Consider the following 19105-nt stretch of genomic DNA (forward strand, 5'->3'; position numbering starts at 1 on the left):
ATGTGTGGGACAGGTTTTTATTTTTTATTTAAGTTTCAGAATTTAAGCACTATATTTAAACTCCGAACGCAGAATTTAAGCTCCCAGCGAAAGCGATCCCAAAATAAATTTGTGCAAGCGGATATGCGTTGACCGGGAATCGAACCCAGAACTACTGCTTGGAAGGCAGCAATGCTAACCATTACACCATCAACGCAAGATATGGTAATGTTCAAAACATCATTGTACTTTTTGTTAAAAATCGAAGGTAGCTAATAGATGGAGAAAATGTCGAGAATCGGGGATAGAAAAAATTTGCAGGATAGTTGGAATGGAGAAATTCATGGTGAACAGTCCTATATGCATCGTTATAATCCTTAATTAAAAGAATGCGTTTCAAAACCAATTTCAAGTTGGTTCTGTGGTGTAATGGTTAGCACTTTGGACTTTGAATTCAAGGATCCGAGTTCAAATCTCGGCAGGACCTACGACCGTCTTTAAAGCAAAGCACGCTTTCAAGCAAAAAATTATTGGCTGCATATTGCACGTCTCTTGGAAACAAGGCCCTTTTTAGGATCATTAGTCGAAGATTTATGGCAGTGAAGATAATTCAAACGTTTTTTGCAAGTGTTCTGTTTCCCGTAAATTCAATCGGAATATGTTGCTCCTGATTTTTTTGGATATATCAAACTAATGGAATAAAAAAGAATCGGTTTTGTTAACAAAGGCAAAAGTTAATTTCTATTGTCGCCGTAAAAACATGGAATTTTTTTATTTAAATTGAGGATGACGAAGATCCGAAAGCGGATATGCGTTGTCCAGGAATCGAACCCAGATCTACTGCTTGGAAGGCAGCAATGCTAACCATTACCCCATCAACGCAAGATATGGTAATTAATCAAAACATCATTGTACTTTTTGTTAAAAATCGAAGGTAGCGAATAGATGGAGAAAATGTCGAGAATCGGGGATAGAAAAAATTTGCAGGATAGTTGGAATGGAGAAATTCATGGTGAACAGTCCTATATGCATCGTTATAATCCTTAATGAAAAAAATGTGTTTCAAAACTAATTTCAAGTTGGTTCTGTGGTGTAATGGTTAGCACTTTGGACTTTGAATCCAAGGATCCGAGTTCAAATCTCGGCAGGACCTATGACCGTGTATAACGCAAATCACGCTTTGAAGCAAAAAAAATATTGGCTGCACTGCACGCCTCTTGGAAACGAGGCCCTTTTTACAATCATTAGTCGAAGATTTATCGCAGTGAAGATAATTCAAATGTTTTTTGCAAGTGTTCTGTTTCCCGTCTATTCACCCGAAATATGTTGTTCCTGATTTTTTTGGATATATCAAACTAATGGAATAGAAAAGAATCGGTTTTGTTAACAAAGGCAAAAGTTATTTTCTATTGTCGCCGTAAAACCATGCAATATTTTCATTCAAATTGAGGATGATGAAGACCCGAAAGCGGATATGCGTTGACCGGGAATCGAACCCAGATCTACTGCTTGGAAGGCAGCAATGCTAACCATTACACCATCAACGCAAGATATGGTAATGATCAAAACATCATTGTACTTTTTGTTAAAAATCGAAGGTAGCGAATAGATAGAGAAAATGTCGAGAATCGGGGATAGAAAAAATTTGCAGGATAGTTGGAATGGAGAAATTCATGGTGAACAGTCCTATATGCATCGTTATAATCCTTAATGAAAAAAATGCGTTTCAAAACTAATTTCAAGTTGGTTCTGTGGTGTAATGGTTAGCACTTTGGACTTTGAATCCAAGGATCCGAGTTCAAATCTCGGCAGGACCTACGACCGTGTTAACGAAATCACGCTTTGAAGCAAAAAAAATATTGGCTGCACTGCACGCCTCTTGGAAACGAGGCCCTTTTTACGATCATTAGTCGAAGATTTATCGCAGGGAAGATAATTCAAACGTTTTTTGCTAGTGTTCTGTTTCCCGTAAATTCACCCGAAATATGTTGTTCCTGATTTTTTTGGATATTTCAAACTAATGGAATAAAAAAGAATCGGTTTTGTTAACAAAGACAAAAGTTATTTTCTATTGTCGCCGTAAAACCATGCAATATTTTCATTCAAATTGAGGATGATGTAGACCCGAAAGCGGATATGCGTTGACCGGGAATCGAACCCAGATCTACTGCTTGGAAGGCAGCAATGTTAACCATTACACCATCAACGCAAGATATGGTAATTGGTCAAAACATCATTGTACTTTTTGTTAAAAATCGAAGGTAGCGAATAGATGGAGAAAATGTCGAGAATCGGGGATAGAAAAAATTTGCAGGATAGTTGGAATGGAGAAATTCATGGTGAACAGTCCTATATGCATTGTTATAATCCTTAATGAAAAAAATGCGTTTCAAAACAAATTTCAAGTTGGTTCTGTGGGGTAACGGTTAGCACTTTGGACTTTGAATCCAAGGATCCGAGTTCAAATCTCGGCAGGACCTATGACCGTGTATAACGCAAATCACGCTTTGAAGCAAAAAAAATATTGGCTGCACTGCACGCCTCTTGGAAACGAGGCCCTTTTTACAATCATTAGTCGAAGATTCATCGCAGTGAAGATAATTCAAACGTTTTTGGCAAGTGTTCTGTTTCCCGTAAATAACTCGAAATATGTTGTTCCTGATTTTTTTGGATATATCAAACTAATGGAATAAAAAAGAATCGGTATTGTTAACCAAGGCAAAAGTTAATTTCTATCGTCGCCGTAAAACCATGCAATATTTTCATTTAAATTGAGGATGATGAAGACCCGAAAGCGGATATGCGTTGACCGGGAATCGAACCCAGATCTACTGCTTGGAAAGCAGCAATGCTAACCATTACACCATCAACGCAAGATATGGTAATTGTTCAAAACATCATTGTATTTTTTTTTAAAAATCGAAGGTAGCGAATAGATGGAGAAAATGTCTAGAATCGGGGATAGAAAAAATTTGCAGGATAGTTGGAATGGGGAAATTCATGGTGAACAGTCCTATATGCATTGTTATAATCCTTAATGAAAAAAATGCGTTTCAAAACAAATTTCAAGTTGGTTCTGTGGGGTAATGGTTAGCACTTTGGACTTTGAATCCAAAGATCCGAGTTCAAATCTCGGCAGGACCTACGACCGTCTTTAAAGCAAAGCACGCTTTCAAGAAAAAATTATTGGCTGCATATTGCACGTCTCTTGGAAACAAGGCCCTTTTTAGGATCATTAGTCGAAGATTTATGGCAGTGAAGATAATTCAAACGTTTTTTGCAAGTGTTCTGTTTCCCGTAAATTAACTCGAAATATGTTGTTCCTGATTTTTTTGGATATATCAAACTAATGGAATAAAAAAGAATTGGTTTTGTTAACCAAGGCAAATTTTAATTTCTATCGTCGCCGTAAAACCATGCAATATTTTTATTTAAATTGAGGATGATGAAGACCCGAAAGCGGATATGCGTTGACCGGGAATCGAACCCAGATCTACGGCTTGGAAGGCAGCAATGCTAACCATTACACCATCAACGCAAGATATGGTCATTGATCAAAACATCATTGTACTTTTTGTTAAAAATCGAAGGTAGCGAATAGATGGAGAAAATGTCGAGAATCGGGGATAGAAAAAATTTGCAGGATAGTTGGAATGGAGAAATTCATGGTGAACAGTCCTATATGCATCGTTATAATCCTTAATGAAAAAAATGCGTTTCAAATCTAATTTCAAGTTGGTTCTGTGGTGTAATGGTTAGCACTTTGGACTTTGAATCCAAGGATCCGAGTTCAAATCTCGGCAGGACCTATGACCGTGTATAACGCAAATCACGCTTTGAAGCAAAAAAAATATTGGTTGCACTGCACGCCTCTTGGAAACGAGACCCTTTTTACGATCATTAGTCGAAGAGTTATCGCAGTGAAGATAATTCAAACGTTTTTTGCAAGTGTTCTGTTTCCCGTAAATTCACCCGAAATATGTTGTTCCTGATTTTTTTTTATATATCAAACTAATGGAATAAAAAAGAATCGGTTTTGTTAACAAAGGCAAAAGTTATTTTCTATTGTCGCCGTAAAACCATGCAATATTTTCATTCAAATTGAGGATGATGAAGACCCGAAAGCGGATATGCGTTGACCGGGAATCGAACCCAGATCTACTGCTTGGAAGGCAGCAATGCTAACCATTACACCATCAACGCAAGATATGGTAATATTCAAAACATCATTGTACTTTTTGTTAAAAATCGAAGGTAGCGAATAGATGGAGAAAATGTCGAGAATCGGGGATAGAAAAAATTTGCAGGATAGTTGGAATGGAGAAATTCATGGTGAACAGTCCTATTTGCATCGTTATAATCCTTAATGAAAAAAATGCGTTTCAAAACAAATTTCAAGTTGGTTCTGTGGTGTAATGGTTAGCACTTTGGACTTTGTATCCAAGGATCCGAGTTCAAATCTCGGCAGGACCTACGACCGTCTTTAAAGCAAATCACGCTTTGAAGCAAAAAAATATTGGCTGCACTGCACGCCTCTTGAAACGAGGCCCTTTTTACGATCATTAGTCGAAGATTTATCGCAGTGAAGATAATTCAAACGTTTTTTGCCAGTGTTCTGTTTTCCGTAAATTCACCCGAAATATGTCGTTCCTGATTTTTTTGGATATATCAAACTAATGGAATAAAAAAGAATCGGTTTTGTTAACAAAGGCAAAAGTTAATTTCTATTTTCGCCGTAAAACCATGCAATATTTTTATTCAAATTGAGGATGATGAAGACCCGAAAGCGGATATGCGTTGACCGGGAATCGAACCCAGATCTACTGCTTGGAAGGCAACAATGCTAACCATTACACCATCAACGCAAGATATGGTATTTGATCAAAACATCACTATACTTTTTGTTAAAAATCGAAGGTAGCAAATAGATGGAGAGAATGAAGAAAATCGGGGATTGAAAAAGTTTGCACGCTAGTTGGAATGGAGAAATTCATGGTGAACAGTCTTATATGCATCGTTATAATCCTTGATAAAAAAATGCGTTTCGAAACTAATATCAAGTTGGTTCTGTGGTGTAATGGTTAGCAATTTGGACTTTGAATCCAAGGATCCGAGTTCAAATCTCGGCAGGACCTACGACCGTCTTTAAAGCAAAAAACGCCTTCAAACAAAAAATTATTGGCTGCATATTGCACGTCTCTTGGAAACAAGGCCCTTTTTAGGATCATTAGTCGAAGATTTATGGCAGTGAAGATAATGGACCTTATGCATAATGACGTCATTTTGTGGTCACGCAAGTAAGAATATTTGAAAATGGCTGTTTTGTTTATGATTTAAAGTTTAGTTCGAAAATAAATATTTCAACTTATTTGCTCAAATAATTAATTTAAGCCAAATAACAACTTCAAAACATTCAACGGTATCGACTTTCATACATTTCTATACGTCGTGACCACAAAGTGACGTCATTATGCATAAGGTCCATTCAAACGTTTTTTGCAAGTGTTCTGTGTCCCCTAAATTCACCCGAAATATGTTGTTCCTGATTTTTTTGGATATATCAAACTAATGGAATAAAAAAGAATCGGTTTTGTTACCAAAGGCAAAAGTTAATTTCTATTGTCGCCGTAAAACCATGCAATATTTTCATTCAAATTGAGGATAATGAAGACCCGAAAGCGGATATGCGTTGACCGGGAATCGAACGCAGATCTACTGCTTGGAAGGCAGCAATGCTAACCAGTACACCATCAACGCAAGATATGGTAATGTTCAAAACATCATTGTACTTTTTGTTAAAAATCGAAGGTAGCAAATAGATGGAGAGAATGACGAGAGTCGGGGATAGAAAAAATTTGCAGGCTAGTTGGAATGGAGAAATTCATGGTGAACAGTCTGATATGCATCGTTATAATCCTCGATGAAAAAAATGTGTTTCGAAATTAATCTCAAGTTGGTTCTGTGGTGTAATGGTTTGCACTTTGGACTTTGAATCTAAGGATCCGAGTTCAAATCTCGGCAGGACCTACGATCATTTTTAACGCAAATCACGCTTTCACGCAAAAAATTTGCAAGCATTACACGTCTCGTGGAAACTAGGAGCTTTTTAAGATGATTACTTGAAGATTTTTGGCATTGAAGATAATTCAAACGTTTTTTGCTAGTTTTTTGTGTCCCGTAAATTCACTCGAATTATATTGTTCCCGATTTAAAAATTTGTACGCTAGTTTGAATGGAGAAATTCACGGTGAACAGACTGATAAGCATCGTTATAAACCTTCAGTAAAAATGCGTTTTGAAACCAATCTCAAATTGGTTCTGTGGTGTAATGGTTAGCACTTTAGACCCTGAATCCAAGAGCCCGAGTTCAAATCCCGGCAGGACCTACCACTGCATTAAAGCAAATCACGCTTTCACGCAATAAAATTGCAAGCATTGCACTTTTCGTGGAAACGAGGCCCTTTTTAAGATGATAACTTGAAGATTTATTATATGCCTACTGATTCTCTGCCTCGTTAGTTAAGTCGGATATGAGAATCGAACCCATCATCAGATATCTAAGGTAGCTACGTGCTCTGCAGTTGTTTCAAATTAACATCCTGTATTTAAAAATCAATTTTTGGGCATCCTAATAAAAAAAAAAATCAAAGTTATAACAGAATGATTATTAGCCAAAATTCAGACAGTCTAAAGACAACAAAGAACAAGATAAAACGAGAAACATAGAATTTCGAAAAGTATATGGTTGCCATCGGCAAGGAATTTGTGATAACAACGCAAGCTAGTATTTTGAATTATATTACAAGTGCGGCTTATAACTAGTATCTGCTGATTTTAATATACTATTTATATTATCTCCTCAAGCGCTATGGTTTGGTGGTATTCCGGTATCTTTAGCCTAAATACTTGCAGAGGTATTCAATGTATAAGCAACGGTCTCTTCTAAGACCCCCGACATTAGGACCAACCGAAAATGTGTTTTAAAGTGAGACCAAAAATCAAATAAACGAAAATTTCAAAATTCTTTTATACATCTTGTGAATGTCTGAACCTTTACTTCTTATATATGCATTAAATTTCCTTCATTTGAAATAAAGTAATCGTTTTGACGGAAACGCAAAGCAACGATTGTATTACTTCTGTTTGCTCAAATGTTTGCTATTCTGCATCCATGATGTACATGTAAATCTGGCTCGACAAACTATTGCTAACGCACAACGGACTAATATTATTTTCTTCCGATGTATTCTTTCAGAAAATCCTCACAGATGACAAGCACAAATACGATATTCGCCATCTTGCTGTTTTTGAACACGTTCGTGTGGACCAGCGGAAACAAGCAGTTTCACAAAGCGAAACGTTCGACGGAATATAGCTACGACCTACACAAGGATCACGTGATTTGAAGCAGTTTTTACACATATGGTAATATAAGAGAATGTAGTTCATATAATTATCTCAATTGTACACACAAAATTTTGTGAATTATGCTGCTATCGCGCCGGACGGCTTGATGTAATGATGTAATTTGCAGTTTCTGCCATTTGATATGCAATGCCTTGTGTTCGAAGAAGAATTTATGGATATGGATGAAACCATAGACGCGCACACCGGCACACGGATCTGCGAATTTTTGGACCAGGAACTGGTCCCCACACGCGGCTAATCTTGTTGTTGTTGTTAAAGCGATAATTTAAACATAACCGCAAGATTGCCTAGGTGCATAGATATTTGAAATTTCATCCTGGAGAGAAAGATTTAATCTATACTTCACCAGTTCCTGGTCCAATAGTACGATCGTACTTGTTACGCAAGGGATGAATAAGGAAGCGAACGGAAACGAAACCCAATTGCCACTTCTTAAGACAAGAAATTTATTGAAAAGGAGCTTAACTTTGTCTCACATTGCGAGACACAGTTAAGCTCTTTTTCAATAAATTTAATTAAATCTAATAAGCAATAATTAATCATGGAATTGAGGGCGCCATAATGCACGCAAATTTAAACTTGGTGGATAATTTCTTATCTATATGCATGTTTTTATTAACTATAATTACTAAATTCAAATTTTTAGGTGAATAAGAAAATTTTTTAAGGTCCAGCAAATTAGTTATTAGTGATTTTGCAACTGAATAGATTTAATAATATAATTTTAATAAAATTAGCTTCAAGAGAATTTACGGAAGTATCCTCCTTCACTAATGGTCAAAGTCATGCATGATAAAACAGCTTTCGAAACATTCAAACAACGTCTCGCATTGCGTTGGATTTTTGTGTATATCAGGGTAGGCTTTCTTTTTCAAAAGTACCGTGTGGTATTACATATAATATCGCGCATGTCTAACTGTTAAAGCAATATATCTTAAACCTTTTTTCACTAGGGGGAATTTTGGGCACGGAGCGGAAGTTTAATTTTTTTTTTTCACGTTAGCCTTGGATGAAATTAAATCGCGCAGACAATGAAAAATTTCGCTCGCGCGAAAATTCCGCATTGTGGAAAATAGGCTTCAAACAGGATGTTATGCAACGTACCACGCATCGTAATATAAGAGATGTAGTAGGGTGTAGTACATATAATAATCTCAATTTTAAACATAAAATTTTGTAAATTTGTTTCAACCATGCTGCTATCAAAACTACAGTGGCATTATTATATTATCGCACATGTCTATTGTCTAGAGGTTGAGCTGAATATATTTAAACAGGATGTTATGCAATCATTACATAACTGCCTAGTAACACAATAATGCATAGACTGACCCTAAAAAACAGGCTTAAAAGCTGATCGATATTTATCAATTTATTATAAGGAAGAGCCTGAGAGTAAATTGCCGACATTGAAATAATTTTAAAAATTAGAGTAGGATTCGCTAATGGCTTTCTCCTTTTATTGTTTTCTTTCTCCGTAAAATTGCTACGGAAAATTGGTGGAAATGCAAATACCTGCGAACCAGGAAATCAGCAATAATTGATCGTAAAATTGAGGGCGCCATAATGCACGTAAATTTAAACTCTGTCGATAATTTCTAATCTATATGTATGTTTGTGTGAACTATATATAATTACTAATTTCCAATTTTTGGGTGAATAAGGACATTTCTTAGGGTCCAGCAATGTAGTTATTATCCAGTTCACATTATCCAGAACATTTCTGGGGTCCAGCAAATTTGTTATTAGTTATCTTGTCATCATGCAAATAAACACCTTGTGCACGAATCTAATATCAATAAAACAAGCGAATTATTGCCACCACTATGCTCGTTCTATCTATCTTTTGTTTCATTTAAAAATGAAGCAGTTTTTACACCTATGGTAATATTAGAGAATGTGGTTCATTCCATAATCTCAATTGTACACACAAAATTTTGTAAATTTGTTTCACTATGCCGCTATCGCGACAAATAACCACGCCGTGCGCGAATCTAGGACGGACAGCTTGGATAGTATGATGTAATTTGCAGTTACTGCTATTTGATATGCAAAATGTCTTGTGTTGAAGATTTTATGGATATGGATGAAACTATATAGACATGCATGTACACGAAGCTACGAATTTTTACGTAAGGGATCATTAAGGAAGCAAATGGATACGAAACCCGATTACAATTTTATAGGACAGGAAAATTATTGCTATAGTGAGCATTTGAAAAAGAGCTTTCATATGTCTTGTATTGCGTAGGAGTTTTGTGCATATCACGGTAGACTCAGTTCCCACATCGAAAATTTTCTTTGTCAAAGTTGCAGGGTGGCGGTATTATATTATTGCAAATGTCTGGATGTTGAGCTGAATATATTTAAACAGGATGTTATGCAATCATTACATAACTGCCTAGTAACACAATACTGCAAAGATTGTCAATTTATTAATAAGGAAGAGATTAAATTGCTGACGGTAAATTGCTGACAATTTCAAAAAATTAGAGTATGATTAAGTAATGACTTTCTCCTTCTATTGTTATCTTTCTCCTTAAAGTTCCTACTGAAAATTGGTAAAAATACAAATACCTGAAAACCAGGAAATCAGCAATAATTGATCATAAAATTGAGGGCGGCATAACGCACGTCTATATTCATGTTTCTGTGAACTATAATTACTTATTTCCAATTTTTGGGTTAATAAGAACGTTTCTTTGGGTCCAGCAAATTAGTTATTAGTAGTTTTGCAAATGGTTAGATGCAGTAATTTAATTCTAATAATATAAGCTTGGGCAGAATTTACCGGAAGTACTCTCCTTCACTAAGGGTCAAAGTCATGCGTGATAACACAGCTTTCGAATCATTTAAAGAACGTAAAAAAATCATGAGTTTTTTAACCCAAACATACGGATAACATCAACAATTTACTGTGCATATAAACTGTATGGCGATATTAATTATACATTAACAACCTTTTAATTGTGAAATACAAAACATTTTCCGTGTTTCTATCTACAGTTATAGAAACACGCGTGGGAGTTTAGGAAATAATCAGTAGGAAAACGAACTCGTAGAACAGAAATTTGTTTTTATTTATTTTATGATATACCTCAATAAAAAGATTTTGTACAAATATTATAATTCGATTCAATTACAAATTCTCACTATATCGCTTCGCTTTTAAAGTTCGGCGGGAAAATTGCCGTTTTTCGATACGGTTGTAGGAACACACTTACACAACTGCTTACTATGAATGTTTTATCATAATTATATATGCTATTATAATTATATACTATGCATGACGATGTTCAGTTTCGAAAGCGAAACATTGATTTGGAACTCCTTCTGAAAGTGGATAAAAATTCACCCAACTGTGCATTACAATAAACCCAAAACTATCATTATGATAGCAAAGGAATTCCGAAGCGGAAAAATGGTAATTCGGATATAAAATAGTAAAAAGAGGACAACCTATAAAAACGCAAAACAATATCATTTCAATAATTCTATCAAAGCTATTTTGCCAGGAGTTTCACAGGCCAACTCACGATCAGTCAATTCAAATCGATGTAAAGGTGCAAAGGTATACATGGACCACTTTTTGTTCATATAATGTAAGTTTGAGGTTCTATAATCATCTTTAAACGGCGAAAATACACAGCTGAATGCAGGGCCGTAGCTAGACCGCTTAATTGGGGGGAGGGTGTATATTCATATATTCATGTTTATATACCGCGTACAAAAGAAATAGGTCGGGCATAAGTCGAATATATGAATGTACACCCCCCAATTAGGCTTCTAGCTACGGCCCTGGCTGAATGACAGATTTTCCTCAATTTTGACTATTTCAGTATTTTTAGAATGAACGGATATTATTTTTTACACAGCGCAACATTTCTGAAGATGATAAACTTTCTGTTAACAACTGGTGTCATATTTTGCTTTCAGTTCGTATTCTGTTCTGCTGGTGAGTATTATACAATGCAGTATAAATGCCAGTCGAGCAATTTACATACCAACTAAATTCAAATAGCTGGACAATTTCGTTTGGCTGCATATGCCACGTACAACAATAGGCTACTATAATATCTTTGCTGTTTTATAATAATTATTGTGATTACTATATTCAAAACGAATGTCCAGTTTAAAAATTGGCTGTTGTTATCTAACTTCTCTAGGTTCAGTTTAAATGAGGTTAAATCATTGGTACTATGTTTTCAACATAACACTCGTCGTTATTGCTTGCAAGTCGCGATAATTTGAGCGCTTTACCGTTCGCGATCGCTTATAGTTATACCTTACAATTAGACAGACAACGACCTTACGATATGAGTACTAGTCTACAAACCTAAAATAAAAACTTATATTGGACACTGCTTACTCCATTCGTCGCACGATGATTTAGAGAGTCTTATATTATTAGGATTTGTCACTTGTGACGTACGGCATAACTTCGCTAATGAAACCAGACAATTTTTCATTGATATCTTTATTGATACCGAGGGAGCTTAATTTATGGCTAATAAAATTTCACTCGAGTTAAAGTTCATCCAAAGAAGTTCACGTAAAATTATTAAATTCAATAAATCAAATTATATCGTGAAGTTGGTATAGTAAAACAGAACGGCAGCTTTTGACATTGTGTACTAATATGCATAATATTACGTGTGTGCGAAATCCGACCGAGGGAACGCAAGTACTAATAAGTAATCTCCTAATTTGCAAGATAATTTTCTATCCCGCCGCATGTGTTAGGTAGCTTTGACCTGTTTTGAATTTGCCGGTACTTTAGCTCTTTATACAGTAAGATCCATTCTCTATTTGCTACATGTATAAGCTTAATTTTTTGCCTGCTGCGTGATCATTAATATGCTATATAATAGCTATTCGTTAACTTATTATGTTTAAGCTTTAGCTACAGCGCGGTATGAATCAATTTGGAGTAAACTGTGTTGCCTAGTTGTGTGTTTTCTAAGCTGTGTTGAATTGTTTTGATGATCAGTTTAGTGAACTATCAACTGCATGAAAGCATAAATTTACATTAAACAAATTCCAATATTTTGTATCATTTTAAAAAGCACTGAGCCAAAAACGAGTTTGATTTACCGCGTGCATTAAACTATATAGCATGCTTTACTTGGATCTAATTGGAAAAAATAGAATAATCTCGTTTTTGAATATTTTTCTCAAGATGAAAAGTCAATTTTATCGCAAGTTCCGTCTTACAAGTCGAGGTTCAGAGGTAAGTGTAATGGGGGATATTGTGGTGCATGGGTTCCCAACGTCATGTAGCGTTTTGGCCTACTAGTACTCGGCAGTTTTTGCATACAAACTCATGCAGCCATGTTAGGAAATGCTTAAGAGGTTGACGTTTGATGCGTTTCCCAATGCCTTGAATTTTATCGATTTCGTAGAGTGATTTTGTTTGATCGCGAATAATATTTCCTTTAGCTGTGGCTATGATGCAATAATTATAATGCAATATGGCTTGAATATCAAATATTCAACAATATTTTAACGAGTATTTGAAGTATTCGAATTAAGCGGTGTCGCGAACATCGATAAGTTGGTCATTTTTTATCTTACCCTCTTCTCTAACTATTAATTTTCATAAGTGTGTTTTATAATCGAGCCGAATCTGTAATAGATTATTTATGTAGTTGATTGATGGAATAAAAACAATCGAGAATTGTCTTTTGGCAAATGCTGATGTATATAATTAACTAAAAACTAAACTGCATGAGACCACCAACCTCGCCGCGCTTACAGCATGGACTGCATTTCTGGCCATGATTGATCTTCGTTTTAATCACAGTTAATAGAATATACATGGTTTGGAGACTACATAAAAGTACAATAGAACTCATTATCTAGGTCGGGGAACATTTGTGCAAAAATTGTTCCTTATTCGTCACGTGTCTATTATATTTTGAACAAATAAACCAATAGTAAGGTCTGAATTAACATGTTGTTCAAGTCACGGTTGAGGAGCTAAGCCAAGCCATTAATTGCTATTGGTCAGTTGGGCAAAAATACAATAGACATGTGAAGGATAAGGAACCATTTTTTGCATAAACCTTGACAATAACATAGATAATCAGTTGTATTGTACCTCCAACCCGTCGCCAAACCATGTATATTCTAATAACTGTGTTTTGATACACCCTGTACATGACTGTATACGAGTATGACTATATGCCTGATACCCATTGACTAATAATTTATATGTATCATTCGTTAGATCCATTATCACATAGCAAATTTTAAGAATTTTTTGCCACTACGCCTATCATAACAATAGTATAGTGGAGAGGGGCATGATAAAGACGGTCCTACCTGGAAATTGGTAATATAAAGATGGTGGAATTTTAGGGGGTCTGCAGGGCCTCTTGCAGAAATTTTTCTGTATTTTCGCGTCCTTATGACTTGATTTCTAGCATTTTGGGGGACAACTACTTATGAATCCACCTCAGCAGAGTGAGGTCTGTTGAAAAAAATACCATTTATCACTGCACATTTCTCACTTTATCACTGCACATTCTACTTTTATCAGTGCACAAAGGGTTATCACTGCACCCTAAAATTAGGTATGCACTGTCATCATGATTATGATATTAAATGGTTGCGAGAAGTTATGGATTTTATGTGCGAGGGTGACTCATGATCACAAAAAGTAAAATAAATTTCACTTACTTTTCTAAGGATGTCTCTTAAGTGTTTTCGTTAAATTTCCAACGTTAATTTAGTTTTGAATTCAAAACAATTAAGACCAATTGTATTTTCACGACATGGCGGGAAATTTTAAAAATTCGTTTGTAAATATCCTGATCGTGGCCTTTGGATGTACGCGTACCTTGACCCGAATGTAGTGCCGTATGAGTTTTACGCACGAGTATTTTAGTTCCTAGTAAAATACTTCTGTACATGTCGCAATTATAATTATGTTCTGGTAGGACTGCGGCTTTTTTTTCATCAGAATAAAGTCACTTTATTTCTTCCAACTACGTCTCTATTATGGGAATATTCCGTCTTGCGCCTGAATTTGGTCGAGTTCAACCTGAGACTTATACAGGGGTTAAATGAAATTGTGACGGCCTGTTGGCGTGAAAGAGCATGGCGTTAAAACGCATTTATTGGCGTAAAAGGGCACAAAATTATTTTAATATTTGCATAACTGTATTTAAAATTTTCGAATCTCTCAAAAGTCGAACAGCCAAACCGCTTTTGTGCCAACTAAAAAGCACCTATGCCCCTGTCTCGATCATATTATTGCATGTGAATAGGTGTACTGCAAACTAAACTTCTTATGTGTCTGGTAAATTCTTCTTAGCTACAACCACCTATGGAGCGTACTAACAATGAGCCAAGCTCGCGTCGGCTCCAAACTTACACTCGCTCAATTTATTTTGACTGAATTAAAAAATATCGTATATCCCTATACAAGAAGTTAACTTAATCACTTGACATTATGCTGAACATTTGTATTCCCAAATCCCCCCTCCCCCCCTTACTTACATCAGCACGCCCGGATTTGTTGCTATATATCAGCATGAGCTTGTCTAATCAATTATACGTTCTTTCAGATACACAGACTAGCTATGGAAAACACTTCTTCGTCACATTTACATCTCGAAATGGGTATCGTGAATTCGACTACATATTCGTAGTTATTACAGCTCTTGAAGAAACAAACGTGACGATTTTTAGCGAACAGACAAGAATGCGATTCGTAATAAAAGAATTCATTAAAGAAGGAGGAATTTTAAGGAAGAAACTGCCAATTTCATGGCGATTGAGGGAACTAATAAGTAGCCAGGGAGGTATCGAGATTATCTCATCCGGAGATATTTCAGTTCTGTGCTTAAATATCGGCGACAGTCTCAAATTTGAAGGAAGTTTAGCGTTACCAACTCTATATAACGCCACGGGTTTTGCCTATTATGCAGCATCATATTTACCATTTTGCACTAATTGTACTTCAAATCTTGCTGTCATACCAGCAGTGCACAGCTTTCGTGTTATGATTACTACCGGTAAAAATATAACTTATCGCTCTAACGGTGGGATAATTGATAAATATAGAAGGCGTACTATATATATTTATCCTGCAAAACGTAATGTGTTATACGTCTCTAGTAAAGAAGATTTATCTGGAACACTCGTTGTTTCAAGGTCACCAATGACCGTGATATCAGGCGTTGATGATCGCAGATTGCGTGGATCATACAGTTTCCTTGAAGCGACCCTTTTGCCGACTTATTTGTGGGGCTATGAATACATCTTGACAACAGTAGGAACCACGAAAAAAAAACACGGAGACATTTTTCGTATTTTTGCATCACAAAATAATACTGTTGTCCAATGTTCATACTGGACAAAAGTGTTGTCATCTGGGTCATACGTGGAGTTGACCCTAAATAAAGATTTAGCTTCATATATTAAATGCAATAAGCCATGTCAAGTTGTTCAGTATATCCGAAGCGAATCAATTTTTTGGAAGAATAGAATATGGTCAATGATGGCTCTTCCTGCAGTAAACCAGTTTCTTTCGTTATATCACGTTGCCCTTCCATTTGATTTACAAATTTCCTACTCCATCACAATAGTTATAGAAAAGGAAAACGTCGATGGTTTGCATGCAGATGGGCTGAGATTGAGTGATCTAGATTGGAAAGGCATCAATGCATCGAAATATGTTTGGACAGTGATAAATCTACCAGATCTAAGCAAGGTTGCAATATATCACACTTCTTCCTCGGTAAAGTTCGGTCTCATTGTGTTTGGATGGAACTATAAATCTTCATTTGGTTACCCTGGTGGCTATGATTTAAACCCTCTTTCACATGGTATGCAGTGGCGTATAGCCAGCATCGATAAATAAGATGGGGAGACATGTTCATATATTCATGTTAACAGACTGTAATGGCAATCATTTTGAAACGAAATTAATTATACGTAACATGCATATATGAACAGTCACCCCAATTATAGTGCTGGCGGCGCTTATGGTATTTCTAGACTCTTTTTCCTAAAAAAATCGGAACAAAAAATTGCATTGTCATTGAAATTCAAACAAACTTTTTAAATTCTTTTCCGATTTTAAAGATTCTCTCTAAAAAATTATTATTACGAAGATATTATCAATATCTTTGCAGGACCATCGCCAGGTAAGCCTAAAAACGTTTCAGTTGCTGTTGATAGAGGCATTATGATCGTTAAATGGTTGCCAACGGAGGTTTTTGCTGGTCATGCTGATCACTACTTAGTGTCCTTGAGAAAAAATGGAAGCGATGCTTTTCGGAAACCACAGGTTGAAACCAGTCCGTTTATCCACGACTTTGCAAGTAAGAATACATTTACCAAATATTCAGAAGCTGAGAGAAACATATTTTCCCTCGTTATGTTCCAGCATTGGAAACCTTTGAAGTAGAAAGAGTATTTTGAAATAGTATTTCAGATAAACTTGGATGACACCATGCATGCAATTGACCTAAAATGCCATTCAGGCTCTTGTGGGTATATTGCAGAGATTATTTCTGAACTATTTTTTTTTCATTTGTTATGTAGTTTCAGTATTTTCGATTTTTTATTTCATTTAATCTCTACGGATGCGCAGCCTTGCTCTCGGTATTTTACGCTTATGATGATCCTGGTTGATAGCCGTGATCGAATATTTCTTCCTTCTTCTTCAGGCCTGTTTATTTTTCAGATGAATCTGGAGTGTACACTGTGAAAATCGAGGCTGTTGATATTGGCATTGTTGGTGAAGCTGCTTACTATTACAATATAACAATACAGAGTGAAGTTACCGAGGAATCTATTACCCCTGAAGCTAAGAAGTCTCAGCGCAATATGGCCGCTATTGCAGGAGGATTAGCCGGAACCGTTACATTCGTTGGCCTTGCAATAATGATTTATCTTTTCTTAATGCGAAGACGAAATAAAGGAAGTCAAATTCAAATAACCTCAGTAAGACCTCCCTCTGAACCTAAATTATATTTATTTTTGAGAGCTAGGTGTGTCAAATGAAAATACAGGTCTTTTTAACAAAGATCCTGTTAAGGATTATGTAATTTATCTATTGTAGGAATATCAATCCCGCCGGGAAAGTGAACATACTACACAAGATGGGTTCGTTAATTTTGGGGAAATAAACGAATATAACGGTAACACCTTTTTTAGGGAATGCCCATCGTATTTTTGATGTATTTTTTGGATATAATTCCATGATATAATTCCACGTTTTAGTACCTCTGCCTGGCGAAATTTCGTACATTACGATCTTAAAAGACTGGGAAATCTGCCCAGACCGTTTGCAGATTTTGGACGAGACACTTGGATCAGGACAATTTGGCATCGTAAAGCAAGGGTTATACACGTCTCTTCTGGAAGAAGGACACAAAAAGGTCGCTGTCAAAATGTTAAAAGGTATATAATGGGTGAATTTATTATCAAAAAATCTTTCACTTTTTATGAATTTTTAGCACCACCATAATCTAAAATCCCTTTCTTGTTGGGCAGACACACCCCACTGAATGGGAGCATATGCCCTTTCCCTCTTTCATTTAACTCTAAGAGAGAAGAAGTTAATATATTGAACTATATCAATATGGTAGGAGGAAAAGTAGGAGGAAAAGCAGTGAAAGTAACTATATTAATTAAGTAGCTAAACTAGGAGCAGCGGATCTACATGGGAATGATACAATGCCGTCTGCGTAGAATGAGCCATTGTAAATCCCATACAGATCGGCCAAGAGTATTTTTACGTGCTTTTGAAATGAATAGATTAAGCGTTAATGCATTATGCATATTAGGACATGTGTGTAACAAAGTTATGACTATATTAATTAAGTTTAGTTTCATCAAAGTTAATAATAATATGAATTATCAATGATCAAAATACCTTTATTGAGAATTACAGATGTACACATGTGACAAAAATACTGCGCAGCGATCGGTATATGATACTCACAAATTTCACAACTGTATTTATTGCTCGTTGTATTAAAGTTTTCGACTCTTAGTTAACACTTATGTTTAGAAAACGCAACGGAACTTGATCTATCAGATCTGATAACTGAGTTAGAAACCTTGAAAAGAATTAACAAAGACCTACACCCAAATATTGTAAGATTGATCGGATGTTGTTTTTCGAAAGGTAATGTCTGTAAATATGTTATTAGCTAAAGAATATACTCGTACGTGCTTTTGCCTAGCTACGGCTTCGAACTATGAAACTATCATTTTAGGTATAGCTTTTGAATTTGTAAAAGTTATTGTTAGATGACGGATAATGTTCATTTGTTTTAGGGAAACTAATGGTTGTAACAGAGTACTGCTCTCCAGGTAATCTGCAAACCTTTCTCAGAAAAAGTAAAGTCGGTGACAACTCCACTACATCTGACTTGCGAAATGTTCAAATGATATCGACTGTAAGTGGTCGTGAACTATTGAAAATGGGTTTGGATGTAGCAAGTGGAATGGTACATCTTTCCGATCTGAAGGTGAACATATTTGTTGCATACGATTTCAAAGTTAGACAGTTCGTTGCAATTTTACCCTTAAACGCAATAATCAACATATCAGACATATTTTGTTTCTACTGTATAAAAATAGGTATTATTGAAAAGATATGGTAGCAGAATTGTGTAATACACGTAGATCGCCTACATTAAGATGGGATGCACGGTAACTTCTCCCTGCAATCAAT

General features: G+C 35.8%; 1 protein-coding gene and 16 non-coding genes across 17 annotated transcripts; 10 read left to right on the forward strand and 7 right to left on the reverse strand.

Moving 5' to 3' along the window:
• Nucleotides 1-124: 124 nt before the first annotated feature.
• Nucleotides 125-196, reverse strand: Trnag-ucc. Its single transcript has one exon. It is a non-coding gene; the product is annotated as a tRNA-Gly (tRNA).
• A 198-nt stretch (nucleotides 197-394) lies between these two features.
• Trnaq-uug lies at nucleotides 395-466 on the forward strand. Its single transcript has one exon. It is a non-coding gene; the product is annotated as a tRNA-Gln (tRNA).
• Nucleotides 467-1060: 594 nt separating this feature from the next.
• Nucleotides 1061-1132, forward strand: Trnaq-uug. The gene has a single exon. It is a non-coding gene; the product is annotated as a tRNA-Gln (tRNA).
• Nucleotides 1133-1454: 322 nt separating this feature from the next.
• On the reverse strand, nucleotides 1455-1526 carry Trnag-ucc. The gene has a single exon. It is a non-coding gene; the product is annotated as a tRNA-Gly (tRNA).
• A 198-nt stretch (nucleotides 1527-1724) lies between these two features.
• Trnaq-uug lies at nucleotides 1725-1796 on the forward strand. The gene has a single exon. It is a non-coding gene; the product is annotated as a tRNA-Gln (tRNA).
• A 320-nt stretch (nucleotides 1797-2116) lies between these two features.
• On the reverse strand, nucleotides 2117-2188 carry Trnag-ucc. Its single transcript has one exon. It is a non-coding gene; the product is annotated as a tRNA-Gly (tRNA).
• Nucleotides 2189-2387: 199 nt separating this feature from the next.
• On the forward strand, nucleotides 2388-2459 carry Trnaq-uug. Its single transcript has one exon. It is a non-coding gene; the product is annotated as a tRNA-Gln (tRNA).
• Nucleotides 2460-2780: 321 nt separating this feature from the next.
• Nucleotides 2781-2852, reverse strand: Trnag-ucc. The gene has a single exon. It is a non-coding gene; the product is annotated as a tRNA-Gly (tRNA).
• Nucleotides 2853-3051: 199 nt separating this feature from the next.
• Nucleotides 3052-3123, forward strand: Trnaq-uug. Its single transcript has one exon. It is a non-coding gene; the product is annotated as a tRNA-Gln (tRNA).
• A 322-nt stretch (nucleotides 3124-3445) lies between these two features.
• Nucleotides 3446-3517, reverse strand: Trnag-ucc. The gene has a single exon. It is a non-coding gene; the product is annotated as a tRNA-Gly (tRNA).
• A 199-nt stretch (nucleotides 3518-3716) lies between these two features.
• Nucleotides 3717-3788, forward strand: Trnaq-uug. Its single transcript has one exon. It is a non-coding gene; the product is annotated as a tRNA-Gln (tRNA).
• A 322-nt stretch (nucleotides 3789-4110) lies between these two features.
• Trnag-ucc lies at nucleotides 4111-4182 on the reverse strand. Its single transcript has one exon. It is a non-coding gene; the product is annotated as a tRNA-Gly (tRNA).
• Nucleotides 4183-4380: 198 nt separating this feature from the next.
• Trnaq-uug lies at nucleotides 4381-4452 on the forward strand. Its single transcript has one exon. It is a non-coding gene; the product is annotated as a tRNA-Gln (tRNA).
• A 320-nt stretch (nucleotides 4453-4772) lies between these two features.
• On the reverse strand, nucleotides 4773-4844 carry Trnag-ucc. The gene has a single exon. It is a non-coding gene; the product is annotated as a tRNA-Gly (tRNA).
• Nucleotides 4845-5042: 198 nt separating this feature from the next.
• On the forward strand, nucleotides 5043-5114 carry Trnaq-uug. Its single transcript has one exon. It is a non-coding gene; the product is annotated as a tRNA-Gln (tRNA).
• Nucleotides 5115-6293: 1179 nt separating this feature from the next.
• On the forward strand, nucleotides 6294-6365 carry Trnaq-cug. The gene has a single exon. It is a non-coding gene; the product is annotated as a tRNA-Gln (tRNA).
• A 9548-nt stretch (nucleotides 6366-15913) lies between these two features.
• On the forward strand, nucleotides 15914-19034 carry LOC114539749 (tyrosine-protein kinase receptor Tie-1-like). Its single transcript, XM_028560359.1, has 7 exons — nucleotides 15914-16241; nucleotides 16551-16739; nucleotides 17105-17364; nucleotides 17483-17561; nucleotides 17644-17823; nucleotides 18437-18553; nucleotides 18706-19034. Exons 1-7 carry the CDS (start codon nucleotides 15914-15916, stop codon nucleotides 19032-19034), a joined length of 1482 nt encoding a protein of 493 aa, XP_028416160.1.
• The last annotated feature ends 71 nt before the right edge of the window (nucleotides 19035-19105 follow it).

This window comes from Dendronephthya gigantea, unplaced genomic scaffold (genome assembly GCF_004324835.1).
Source record: "Dendronephthya gigantea isolate DGI-Jeju-01 unplaced genomic scaffold, DenGig_1.0 000003F, whole genome shotgun sequence".
In the NCBI taxonomy this organism is placed as follows: Eukaryota; Metazoa; Cnidaria; class Anthozoa; order Malacalcyonacea; family Nephtheidae; genus Dendronephthya; species Dendronephthya gigantea.

What these genes read in the sequence shown, in the direction of transcription:
- LOC114539749 (XM_028560359.1), top strand. Translation starts at nt 15,914, where the DNA reads ATGGCTCTTCCTGCAGTAAACCAGTTTCTTTCGTTATATCACGTTGCC. An exon ending in TTTAAACCCTCTTTCACATG is followed by an intron (nt 16,242 to 16,550) that starts GTATGCAGTGGC and finishes ATATCTTTGCAG; the next exon opens with GACCATCGCCAGGTAAGCCT. An exon ending in CGCTGTCAAAATGTTAAAAG is followed by an intron (nt 17,824 to 18,436) that starts GTATATAATGGG and finishes ACTTATGTTTAG; the next exon opens with AAAACGCAACGGAACTTGAT.